The following is a 13,034-nucleotide window of genomic DNA, read 5'->3' on the forward strand; positions in this document are numbered from 1 at the left end:
ATTAGGAAGCCGGTGAAATAACCAATTAAAGTCAACAATGCCCTGGGATTTTTTTTATCGTTGAGTACCTTTCTGTTTTCATTTAACTGCTTGGCACCGTGTACTGTGATGTTTTGTTTTTGTGGCGGTCTTGAGTTCAGTGACTGTGCATGTATGCAAGTTGAACTTTTTCGCACGCTACGTAGCCAACGGCGCTAATCGGAGGTGCGGGGGAAATACAACGAACGAAGCACAAAAAGCAGTTCTAAAGAAACGAGTTCGTCAATCTAGATGATGATGATGATGATTTAAAAGTGCATAGCCCCAGTGGCTTCCTAATATCGAAAAGCAACAGCGTTCCAGACGGCTGCAGAAGCTCATCCGAACGCGCGCCATGCAGGTGACCGTGTTTGTTCAATTACCAGCCAAAAATCCACTGCTAACTCGACCCTGGGGTCGCTAATTGACTTGCAACCCGAGCTCCCCCTCCATGATTTACAGTGGTACAAGAACACCCCAAAACCTATCCATCCTTGATGTATTAATTCGTTCGGAGCTCGGGTAGACTTGACAATCAGCTGTTACATGAGAAACGCGTAGGATCAAAGTGGGCTCATGAATCAACACGTTTATTTTCAGCCGTGTAAACTCTTATTGTAGACCTACGTTTATTTGAACGGGAAGACGGATTATTTTTCGTGCAAACAAAAAATGTTAAAAACAAACCTCACCGCCTCGTTACGATCGCCTCGCACGCGCACCACGTGACGTCCTTTCCAGTTTGTTGTTGTTCTTTCTTTACGTCTTGTTAAATACAAAGACAAAGATACCCCCGTGTAGCCTAAACAGACTGCTGGGGCAAGTGCTGTTGGCGAACAGCACCTACGAAGGCCGAAACGGTACACGAGGGGGTGGGTGGCCAGCACTACGCCCGGGCCGCCTTTGTCTCCCTCGTCGCGATGTTTACAAACCACAGCAGGTACTCATTTGAGGCTGAGTCGACCTGGGAGGGGGGGGGGGGTAGGACCGGTTCAAATAATCGTCACTGGTGTTGGCCGTGAGCGGGAATCGAACTCGTGTTGCCGGGTTCGTTGTGCTACGAACTATAAACACATACAGAAATGCATTATATAATGTTCACGTACGAATTTGTATTTGTCTACGGTTCAATACAAGACAATAAATAAACGAGAAAAAGTCGAAACATTGACCCATCAAAGTTCTATTCGTTCAACTAACTTTTAAAAAATGCAACAGGCAATTCCAAACAATCCTGAAACCACGACAGGGGTAGCCCATACGCAGTACAATGGGTGGTCAAAACTTTTAAAAAAATATATAGAGAGAAAAATACACACGCACGCAATACGTTTATTTGGAAAGCCTGTATTTACGTGCAAATATTGTACCCCACTAAGGGAATTGCCTTCAGCACCTCAGGGGGTTGGTTGGGTTACAGCACATTTCATAGCGCAGCGCACTAACCGCTACACTACCGCTCCCCCACACACAGACAAACAAAGACACACAGGCGCGGCTCGTCGCGACACGGCAGTGGTGTCTGCTCGCGTGAGCAAATCGGCGAGGAGCGAGAAGCCTGCCCCGCTGCGGCTGAGAGCCGGCACGAGTTGGGCCAAAGGCGCTCAAGGGGAGCGACGCGTGGCGGTGAAGCGGGGCGCCGCGCTCTCTGGCGACGATGACTATGGGCACCGCGGTGGCTAGGAGATGTTAACTACCTCGCCAGGTGTACATGAGGTCGTGGGTTGAATCCCAACCCTGATGTCTGCTGTATATTTGGAGTTTGAGTGTCTCTCTCATCATTATCACGGTGGCTAGGAGATGTTAACTACCTCTCCAGGTATACAGGAGGTCGTGGGTTCAATCCCAACCCTGTCGCCTGCTGTATATTTGGATTCTACATCTCTCTCTCTCTCATCATTATCACGGTGGCTATGAGATGTTAACTACCTCTCTAGGTATACAGGAGGTCGTGGGTTCAATCCCAACCCTGTCGCCTGCTGCTGTATATTTGGATTCTGCATCTCTCTCATCATTATCACGGTGGCTAGGAGATGTTAACGACCTCGCCAGGTATACAGGAGGTCATGGGTTCAATCCCAACCCTGTCGCCTGCTGTATATTTGGATTCTGCGTCTCTCTCTCTCATCATTATCACGGTGACTAGGAGATGTTAACTACCTCTCAAGGTATACAGGAGGTCGTGGGTTCAATCCCAACCCTGTCGCCTGCTGTATATTTGGATTCTACATCTCTCTCTCTCTCATCATTATCACGGTGGCTATGAGATGTTAACTACCTCTCTAGGTATACAGGAGGTCGTGGGTTCAATCCCAACCCTGTCGCCTGCTGCTGTATATTTGGATTCTGCATCTCTCTCATCATTATCACGGTGGCTAGGAGATGTTAACGACCTCGCCAGGTATACAGGAGGTCATGGGTTCAATCCCAACCCTGTCGCCTGCTGTATATTTGGATTCTGCGTCTCTCTCTCTCATCATTATCACGGTGACTAGGAGATGTTAACTACCTCTCAAGGTATACAGGAGGTCGTGGGTTCAATCCCAACCTTGTCGCCTGCTGTATATTTGGCGTTTGCATGTCTCCCTCTCTCTCCCCGTGCCCGCGTGGATGTTGTCTTTTTCCCCGGGTCCTGCGCTTTTCCCCACCACGTCTAGAATCAGCGTGCCCTTCAGAGTATTTGTCCGCTATAAAACTTCCCACGCGATGATTACGCAACCTCGCTGAGCGATCATTCGTGACGGCCAGGTTCGCTCCTGAAACAAAAACGTACGCAGCTCAGTGGCGTGCGCGTGGGGTTGGGGGGCGGGGGGGGGCCTTACCTGGTCGAATTAAAAACAAAGATTTCGTTTAAAGTTCACGTGCTCGCGACCGCTCCGCCGTTCACTCGCCCACCGCTCGTGGGAACCCGCCGCATCACCCCCCCCCCCGCCTGTACTTTCCTGTTTCCCTTGGCAAGGGGGGGGGGAGCGGGCACCCGCAGACCGAGAGCGGCCACGGAGGAGGAGGATGAGAGGGGGGAGCGTCGACATTGCGAGCTTCACCGCACACCACGCCACAATCGGCCGCCGCCTGGGAACGACAGCTTTCCTCCTTCCCCCCGCCACGCTTCTCGACGCAACAGCCTTCACAGGCTGTTGCGTCGAACAGCCTTCACAGGCTGTTCGACGCAACAGCCTTCACAGCCTTCACAGGCTGTTCGACGCAACAGCCTTCTCAGGCTGTTCGACGCAACAGCCTTCACAGGCTGTTCGACGCAACAGCCTTCACAGGCTGCTCGACGCAACAGCCTTCACACAGCCTTCGCAGGCTGTTGCGTCGAGCGCTGTCAGCGAGCAGCACCTACGAGGGCCGGCACGCCACACGAGCGATACCTGTAGCATGAGGTTGTTATAAAGGGGCCCTAAATTTAAAAAAACACACGTAAATATGAACACACAACATTTTTACTTCCATAGTAAAGTACAGTCATTGTGATTTTTCACTGCTATACGGCCAGATAATGCGACAAATCGCTAAACTTAAACACCCAGTCGTTCATAAAAGTTGAAGGCGGTATAGTACTATAGTGATAGAGCAAGTGCAGAATCACTGAACCAGGATTGATAGCTTGAAAGCATTTAGCGCGGGGCCCTTGAAAGTGCGGGGCCCGTAGCTACTACTACATGTGTAGCTACTATATATGTAGTAGCTACTATATATGTAGTAGCTACTACATATGTAGTGGCTACTATATATGTAGCTACTTTTGCTACTAGGACAATCCGGCACTGGAGCGATGGAGCAGGTGGCGAGGTTTACACATGGCACCAGGTACTCAGTTAAGGCTGAGTCGACCTAGGGGAGTGAGGCCCATGAGCGATCCAGATATTCGTCGCTGGCGTTGGTCGTGAACGGGAATCGAACCTCAAGTCGCCGGATTCGTAGCGCAGTGCGCTAACCACTGCACCACCGCTCGTACCCCTACCCCCCTCTTATTTAACACCCCCCCCCCCGCTCCTTCTCTGTCTCTCTCCCACGCCACGTGTCCCAGTTTCTCTCGACGGGCACGCGGTTCCTAAACAGGATACGCTGCTGTCCGCAACGAGCACACGCACGTTTCATTGTTGAGAGCATCACCCCCACCCACCCACCCACACACCTCCCCCCCACCCCCATCCACCCACCTCCCCCCACACCCACCCCCACCCACCTCCCTCCAACCCCACTCACTTCCCCCCCACCCTCACCCACTTCCCCTCCACCCCCACCCACCTCCCACCCACCTCCCCACCCCGCCACACACCTCCCCCCCACCCCCATCCACCCACCTCCCCCCACACCCACCCCCACCCACCTCCCCCCAACCCCACTCACTTCCCCCCCACCCTCACCCACTTCCCCCCACACACCCACCCACCCCCACCCCCACCCACCCACCCACTCTCCACCCACCCCCACCCACCCCCCACCCACCCCCCACCCACCCCCACCAACCCCCACCCCGCCACCCACCTCCCCCCACCTCTATTCAAGACAGGGCGGAGATGCCGCGAATTGTGTTGATCGTTGAGAATGGATGGTCGTCAACAGCAAGGGGCGAGAGAGAGATAATTGTTTCATAATTTGCTGTGGAATGTGTGAACGCCGATGCGATTGTTGTGAACGCTACGCCAACGTGTGAATGACTGCACAACATTATGAGACCTCCTTTGCCAGAAACAAGATATAGGAATAGGTTTAACCTTTTAACTGGCACACTGCACAACTGTTATGCTGCGCGCGTAAACACCACGCTCTGCAAGATTTGCGGGCACATCACCCGAAATGAGTTCACGCTGTGTAGGAAACAAAGGGAAGATTCGCGTTTGATTTACCCGACAATTCGTTAGGACTGCTCGGACATTTCACGTGGACTGCCTGAACATATAGGCGAGTGGCACTCCGACTTGCTAACTGCCAAAAATGTGAGCTTATACGAATTCATTGTCCTCATTATTATTATTTTAATGATAATAATAATAAAGGCTGATATTTTCATGGTCAATATCTGCCGAGTTAAAATGAATTACCTTGATTAATATAAATAAATAAGAACGCCAGCAAAGTGTGAGAATTACAACGTTATCAGTCAAGACTTGAGAGCAAGGTTTAAACAACAGCAGGAACATAGACACTTGGGTTGAAATCCTTATCACTGCTAACATCGGTGGCGAATTGTATCAGAGCTTGTTCTGGTCCTCCCCTAGGTGGACCCAACCTTAAATAGCTACACGGCAAGGTGCGCAAACAACAGCACTTGATGAAGCAACTATCTCAATAAGTTATCGCTGACAGCACTCGTCCCAAAAGGGAGGGGGCTCTTTATCTTTTTTCGCTATTCCTGTACTGACCGGCGCGGTGAAGTATGGTCAAACAAACTCCCATAACCGACACGGAGTGGGCCGGCCTTCATTCCCTGCTGGCTGAAGGTGTCCCTACACCGTGTCGATCATCAGGAGCCCTTCAACGGCGGGAGGGCTTCGTCCAGCAGTGTACCAGGTAATGGCTGTCTTGATTTATTTGTGTTAACAGTCAAAAGTAAACGTTGCAACAACAACAACAATATCCTCTGCAACAAGCATGGGAACGTTGCACGTATCGATGTTTCTATTTGCAGCTTGCGCAGATGCTTTGGCATGAAATATTAGCAAACGATGCTATTAATACCAGCTTCCCTTGCTTTCGGGAAATCCCTGATGGCACCAGGGGTAAGCAACGCTGTCGTGGCTCTACGCGGGGGCCTCGGCGGGCTTCGGGAAGAGAAGCGCTCTGAGATCACCGCCAGACGCGGGGGTGGTCGGGGCGAGTGGCTGGGGGTGGTGCCCGGGGCGAGTGGCCGGGGGTGGCCGGGGTGGGGGGTGCCCGGGGCGAGTGGCCGGGGGGGGGGTGCCCGGGGTGGGGGGTGGCTGATATCCGGAGCGTACTGGTTGTTCCGTGAATCGACGAGGCGCTCTCGGGTGTTCTGGGACGCTGCTCCCTCGGAAGTTTTCAATCACACAGATTATGAAAGACGTGCAAGAGAGCCGTGTGGATATATATATATATTTTTGTCGTTGCTGTTTTCAAAAATAGAATGTCTCACAGAAATGAAATGTCCAAGGGTAGTGCACTGGTCAAGTTATATCTTGATGACCTTGTGGCGCCTCTCTGGCACAAATGTGCCATCCAAAGTGCATCCCCTGCAATGTCTTGCTCATGCCACTACTGGCCGAAGAACCTCCACTAGAAGTCGCTTCCTGGAGAGACCCTCTAGAGCAGGGGTCACCAAACTGTTTTCACAGTGGGCCGGATGTCATGGAAATGGCGTTGAAGTACCCCCACACTCTGTACCGCCATCCTGGGTTCAAATCCAGGCAGCAGTCTGTGATTAATCCGGATGCTCGAGTGCAGTGAGTTGATGATCTCAGCCCTGCCAGCAATGACAGCACAAAAGCACCGTCACGTTAAATTTGTTTATTTTAACTGCACAGCCCACTAATTACCATTATGCATTTTCATATATCGCTGGCGGCGAATACAAGATAGCTGCCAGGCTAAAGGTCATTTGCCTTGAGGGGGTGTGAGTTATGGGTTAGACAATGGAGCTTGGTGAAAATCAGTCACATAACAATGCATGGATGCATAAAATAAAATCTATTTTGGATGCTAATGATCATGTCAAATTGTGAATGTAAAAATGTATGCCCGAATTACATATGGCGTATTCCAATGCACTACATTGCGTTGAATTCGAACTGGTCGCAGCAGCTGCAATCACATATCCCACAATGGGATAATAGAAGAATCGCCCTAACGTGTTTGCAGTGCACGACAAAAGTGGAACACATTGTCCACTGCAAGCCTATGGGTCTCTGTATGAGTCTGTGGGTATGTGTGAGTCTCTGGGTCTCTGTGTGAGTCTATGGGTCTCCGTGTGAGTCTGTGGGTTTGTGTGAATTTATGGGTATGTGTGTGAGTTTATGGGTCTCTGCATGAGTGTGAGTCTGTGTGAGTCTATGGGTCTCTGTGTGAGTCTGTGTTAGTCTACAGTAGGCTGTGAGTCTCCGGGTCTCTGTGTGAGTCTATGGGTTCTCTGTGAGTCTGTGGGTCTCTGTGTGAGTCTATAGGTCTTTGTTCGTCTATGGATCTCCAAGTGAGTTTGTGGGTATGTGTGAGTCTCCGCTTCTCTGTGAGCCTGTGGGTCTCTATGTGAGTCTATGGGTCTCTGTGAGTATGTGGGTCTCTGTGTGAGTCTATGGGTCTCTGTGTGAGTCTATGGGTCTCTGTGAGTTTGTGGGTCTCTGTGTGAGTTTATGGGTTTCTGTGAGTCTGTGGGTCTCTGTGTGAGTCTATAGGTCCCTGTGTGAGTCTACGGTTCTCTGTGAGTCTGTGGGTCTCTGTGTGAGGCTATGGGAGTCTGTGTGAGTCTACGGTTCTCTGTGAGTCTGTGGGTCTCTGTGTGAGGCTATGGGAGTCTGTGTAAGTCTACGGTTCTCTGTGAGTCTGTGGGTGTCTGTGTGAGGCTATGGCAGTCTGCGTATGTCCACTGTGAGTGTTCTCCCGAGGGCACCAGCGGGATTAACTCACTGTCGGTTGAAATCAGACGCATGATTCACGACTCAGACATCGATTTATCGTTGCTACTCAATTCATATCGATAAGAAAGAAAATGCGTGCTGCACAGCGATGGTTGTCCAATCAGTCTCGGTCATTTAAAGCTGTGCAGTTTGCTGTGATAACGTTCAACACGCTACCACAAATCAATTCCTGCCACCCGACCACATGCAAATTCCTGGAGTGTCCGGTCATACTCGGACAAGTGGCAACCTCATGGTCAACATTTTGAGAATTGAATATGAAAAGCACGCAGAGAATGAAACCGGTGACTTTTATTTTGAAATGTGCTCTAACCCAACCAACTCCTAAAGTGGTGAAGGCAACTCCCTTCGTGGGGTACACTATTTGCACGTGAAGACAGGCTTTCTAAATAAACGTATTGCATGCGTGTGTATTTTTCTATATATATTTTTTTATTTTGACCACCCATTGTACCGCGTGTGGGCTACTCCTGTCGCAGTTTCAGGATTGTTTGGAATTTCCTGATACATTTTTTAAAGTTAGTTTAAAGAATAGAACTTTGATGGGTCAATGTTTCGACTTTTTTCCGTTTATTGTGTTAAATTGAACCGTAGAGAAATAACATTCTTACTTGGAACATTATATAATGCATTTCTGTACGTGTTTTTTAGTTCGTAGCACTACGAACCCGGCAAACCAAGTTCGATTCCCGCTCACGGCCAACATCAGCGGCGATTATCTGAACCGGTCCTGAGCCTCCGCTTGGTCGACTCAACCTCAAATGAGTACCTGGTGGGGTATGTAAGCATCGCCACTGGGGAGACAAAGGCGGCCGGGTGTGGTGCTGGCCACCCACCCCCTCGTGTGCCGTGCCGGCCTTCATAGGTGCTCGCGAACAGCCCTTGCTTGTCTTTGTAAAAAAAAAAAACATCATAAAACAATAACCTGCTTAGGAATTTTAAATACTTCCCTTGCAACCCAATACCCGTACATCTGAAAACCTGCACATTCTGCAAGTATGTTAACTTATCCTTCTCTATTCACCGCCGCAACACGTTGATCACACACACACGTGCTTGCCAAAGAGCCATTGGAAAACTTCGAGCATGCAACGGCCTCGCATTGCCCCCTGCTGGCAATGGTTGAAGATGCAGCGGTGAGTCGCGCGTTACCCTATGGACCGGGGGCTGTCACGGCATGGCTGTGGCCTCAAACAAACTACAAACTATATAGAGTACTTTGGGTCTTTCGGTAAAGTCATGTAGATAGATTCAAAGAAAATAACAAAAAACGATTAAAAAAACTACGACGTTTCCTGTTGACGAACGCTTGTGTTGTGATCGAAACGTCGCAGGTTTTTTTCTTAAGATTTTTTGTCATTTTCTTTGAACCTATCTACGTGACTTTACCGAAAGACCCAAAGAATATGAATTCCTGCAGTCACGAAAGCTTTAAGCCAAGATTTAAACTACAAACTATTTTTCACGTTACCAGGTAAGTACCCCACTTAGCTCAGTTGCTCTTTCTTTATTTACAGAAGCGACCTGGATATCACAAACCACGATAGCTCAACGAAGTGGCTTATCGTGTGGAAATGTATCGGAGCCAGATTCTCTAAACGCGCGATGTTGATTCTAAACGTGGAGGGGGAAAAAAACGGAGGACCCGAAGACAAAATCCACGCGACCACGAGGAGACATGACAACTGCAAATATACAACAGGCGTCAGGGTCAGGAGCGAACCCACGACGTCTTGTAGAGCAGGCGAGGGAGTTAACATCTCACCACCGTGGCGACCCACAGCAGTAGGGGTGCTGGCCCATCAAATTACATTTGTCCCTCACACCCCCCCCCTCCCCCCCTACAACTCTCTTATCGATGCATAAAATCACAATGAGATGATAGAAGAGATGCAGAGAGATACGAATAACATAGGGAAGAGTTAGATAGGTGTCGTGGGACGAGACGAGAGAGATGCAGACAATAAAGAGATACAAAAATGGGAGCTTTTTGCCAGTATGAAAGTAAGAATACGTTTAACCCTTTCTGGCAATAAAACATGAGGTGTTTAGATGTTTCAAAGACAATGTATGTAATATTATCGAAGCACGAGTGTGTGCATGCTCGCAAGTACGTGTGGCTAATGCGAACTTTGATTCCTTGCAAAATGATTATAGTTGGTGTTTGAACATCTTAACACTTGTTTTATTGCCGGAAAGAGCAAAACCTACTCCCATTAATTCATAGATATAAATTACAGAGAATAATCGGTTGTTTATGTTCATTCTATTTTAATTACTGCTTTTTTATATTAAAATTTGAGAAGATATTTGACGCACCGCTGTGTTTCGTTCACGAATCTGGGTTTGCATGCGCCCAGCGCTGCCACCCATTTCAACAACGACACCCCAACGAGTACCGTACACAGATAAAACGTTCCCCGACTCCTCAAATTAATTGCGTGGCAGGGCTTGACCCCTTTGTGGTCCTGAAGTAGGAACGGCAATCCCACATTCCCCCACGGCAAGACGGCCGATGTTTTAACTTCCCACCGATTTGTTTGTGCAGACTTTGCCAGATGGTGCTCAACGGCACTTCTGGTGATCTTCGTGATGATGGAGACAATTCTAAAAAAAAATTATAATAACGATGAGGCTGATTCCCAACCTTGGCTTAGGATTTCAGCTCGTGTTGCACAGGCAAAAGCCACTCCCGTTGAGGGAAGAATTAGCAATCAAGATAACTCATTTGCAGTGGAGTCTTTTCATTCGTTGCGCCGCATCACGTCGGCACCCGCCGCTTTAACGAACGGGGATTCCATTCAAGTTCAATCTCGATCCTTATCACAGCAAGCGGGAGATCAGCGTGGTCTTGAAGTTGTTCCACTCCACCAGACACTGAAGCTCCTGCTGCAGGCTCTCGTGTGATGGGTACGGGCTGAGCTGAACACACAAGATAGGCGCGGCACAGCATAATTAAGGAACAATCAGTGCTGAACAATCAGTGCTGGGACAATCGGTCAATCAAGTAAATTCATCAGCTTAAAATTGTCATCGACAACTCTTTTTGCGATCGATGATTTGTGTTCTCTGATCAGTCGAGTAATCGAACCGATAGTCAGCCACCAATCACTTGACCAAAGAGCCTGGAAAAAGTATATTTTTGCATGAAATATCAGAAGCTGAGCAGGGATTTTGAGCCTGGATCGTGCCTGGGTTGGTCGATCGTTGTGCAGGCCAGGTAGTCACAGGTGGCGCTCTAGTAGCGCCACTCCGTGGGCAGCAGGGGGCAGTGCAACCAAACCCATTATTGTACTGCGCTTCTATGCCACCGCGTATGCTATACCTCAAGCCTTCACGAGCCTGCACTGACCAGCTTGGCGATGTTAATGGTCAATAGCCCCTACAACCCACACGCCATTGGGGCAAGTCCTCATCCCGCAGTGGACGACGAATATGAACACTCTCACAGGGATGTCAAACACCACGTAGGGGAATTAAAAATAAAACACCACACCCCACGTCTTTGAGATCACGAAGCAACAGGAAACGTTGTACGGCTATCTGATTGAGCTGTTTTGAGGTTTTGGCCGGCCACGAGAGACTATTTAGAGGTTGCAGTCGTTTCAATCGCATCTGCGTAATTGACAGCAGCTGTGGGCAGGGAATGCTACACTCTGCAGCAAATCAATCGACTCCACCGCAACGCACGACCGCTAGCCACGTCAACCACACCTACCCAGAGCAGCATACACTCCCGCCCATCGGTTTAGGATATTTTTTGTGTAAATGCAACAACATCGTGGAGCATAAAAGCGCTTGGAAGCAACCGCGTCGAAGGAGAGTGTGCAGGAAACGGGACGCGATGGTCGAGGTTATTTAAAGAGGGGACTTTTCTTGAACAAGCCGTTAGTGCAGGGCACATGGTTAAAGAGCAAACAGGAAGGGTAAAGGTTTGAATCAAGATATTTCATTGATAGCGTCAGTCACAGGAAACAATTAGTCTTGAGCCTGCACTTGTAGAAAATAATTCATTCTAAGTATTAAACCAGGAAAGCCTCACTCGAGTCTCAATACTGCTCTTCAGGTGGTTCCTGCATCGTGATAATTGGCCAATACAATCCATGTGGGAGGAAATCGGAGAACCAAACCCCATCAGGTTTACGAGGGGAGTGTCATCGCCTGGCCACACATCGCAGCCCCGTGACTACGACACCTGGCAAGGCCTCGCGGTCACTCGGCCAACAACGAACCAGGCTCAGGCCTGCTTAGCCTCCGAGATCTCACGAGACTGGGTGCACTGTGGGTGGGTTGGACATCGGCGTAATGGGAACCTCCCAGGTTGACGTTTTGACTTAAGTCTCATTGAACAAATCATATCTCGTCACCTTAATCAGTTAATGATGATAATGATGAGTACATTGGGTTTTCGCTACATTAGTGCAGAAAGTATTTTTGCGACACTACATGTGCCATTAAGAAGGGCCATCACCCGAAGCGTTGCCTATGATATAGTTGTTCCTTTTAGGGCAGTGTTATTGCCAAACGTGTTGAGACCCTCGTTGTTATTATTAGAATCAGAATCGTTATTTAGACTGGAGGAGATCCGATGAGCTATGAAGCTCGTTTTCACAGACGTCCACTGTGACTATAGGGCAAGGCCATCACGAAGGCACTATGGTCCCTAGACGGGTATAGCCTGCCAGTAGGGGCCGATGTTGCTAAGCAGTTTTACTCAATGCGCGTATGTATGTTAAACTGTGCTAATCGGATGTGCAGGGGAAGGACAACAAGCTGAACACGAAAAAGAGCTCTAAAGAAATACATTTTCAATCGAGATGATGATGATGATGATGATTTAAAAGTTAATAGCTCTAGTGGTTTCCTAATATCGGAAGGAAGAGCGTTCCAGACGGCCGCAGGGTCGCATCTGAAAGCGCGCGATGCGGTGACCACCGTCTTTGTTCGATGGTTCGCCAATGCTCCTGTGGACGAGACTAACAACGCAGTGGCTGCCCAAGGAGATAACGCTCCTCGAGGGAGCATCCACCCTGGATGTTGAGCGATGCAATCAGCTCATGTGCAAGCGGCTATGGAGATGTGCTGCTGCTGCTGCTGCTGCTGCTGACCTTCTTGCCCAGGTGCTGAATGTAGGCGTCGTCCACGTGCTTGCGGAAGAACTCGCGCGATATGAGGACGCACTCGGCCCCCTCGGACACGAGCACCATGCTCGTGCTCTCCTGAAACACCGTGTCCGCGAGGCCCTGCAAAGCCCACGGCGCGGCGATGGACACGGTCACACCACCACCGACAACTCCCTGCTGCCCCGGAACGCTGTCGCACCGTGCCGAGTGATGGTCAAACAATCGCCCCTCATCCAGCGGTGGCAAGTCAAGAGGCTGCGTACGTGTACGTACATGTACGAAATTACTCATTAGT

General features: G+C 49.5%; 1 protein-coding gene across 2 annotated transcripts in view; it reads right to left on the reverse strand.

The window, feature by feature from the left end:
• Positions 1 to 8,169: 8,169 nt before the first annotated feature.
• LOC116943575 (uncharacterized) overlaps positions 8,170 to 13,034 on the reverse strand; it is a 38,174-nt gene continuing 33,309 nt past the window's right edge. For both annotated transcript variants that reach the window (XM_032956521.2, XM_032956520.2), the window contains exons 12-13: positions 12,725 to 12,859; positions 8,170 to 10,538 (exon numbers count right to left, since the gene is read on the reverse strand). In XM_032956521.2, coding sequence (XP_032812412.2) covers positions 10,440 to 10,538; positions 12,725 to 12,859 — 234 coding nt within the window. In that variant the 3' untranslated portion in view covers positions 8,170 to 10,439. The remainder of the gene's footprint in view (positions 10,539 to 12,724; positions 12,860 to 13,034) is intronic.

Source organism: Petromyzon marinus, chromosome 18, assembly GCF_048934315.1.
Source record: "Petromyzon marinus isolate PM22_M1 ecotype Great Lakes invasive population chromosome 18, UKy_Petmar_22M1.pri1.0, whole genome shotgun sequence".
NCBI lineage: Eukaryota > Metazoa > Chordata > Hyperoartia > Petromyzontiformes > Petromyzontidae > Petromyzon > Petromyzon marinus.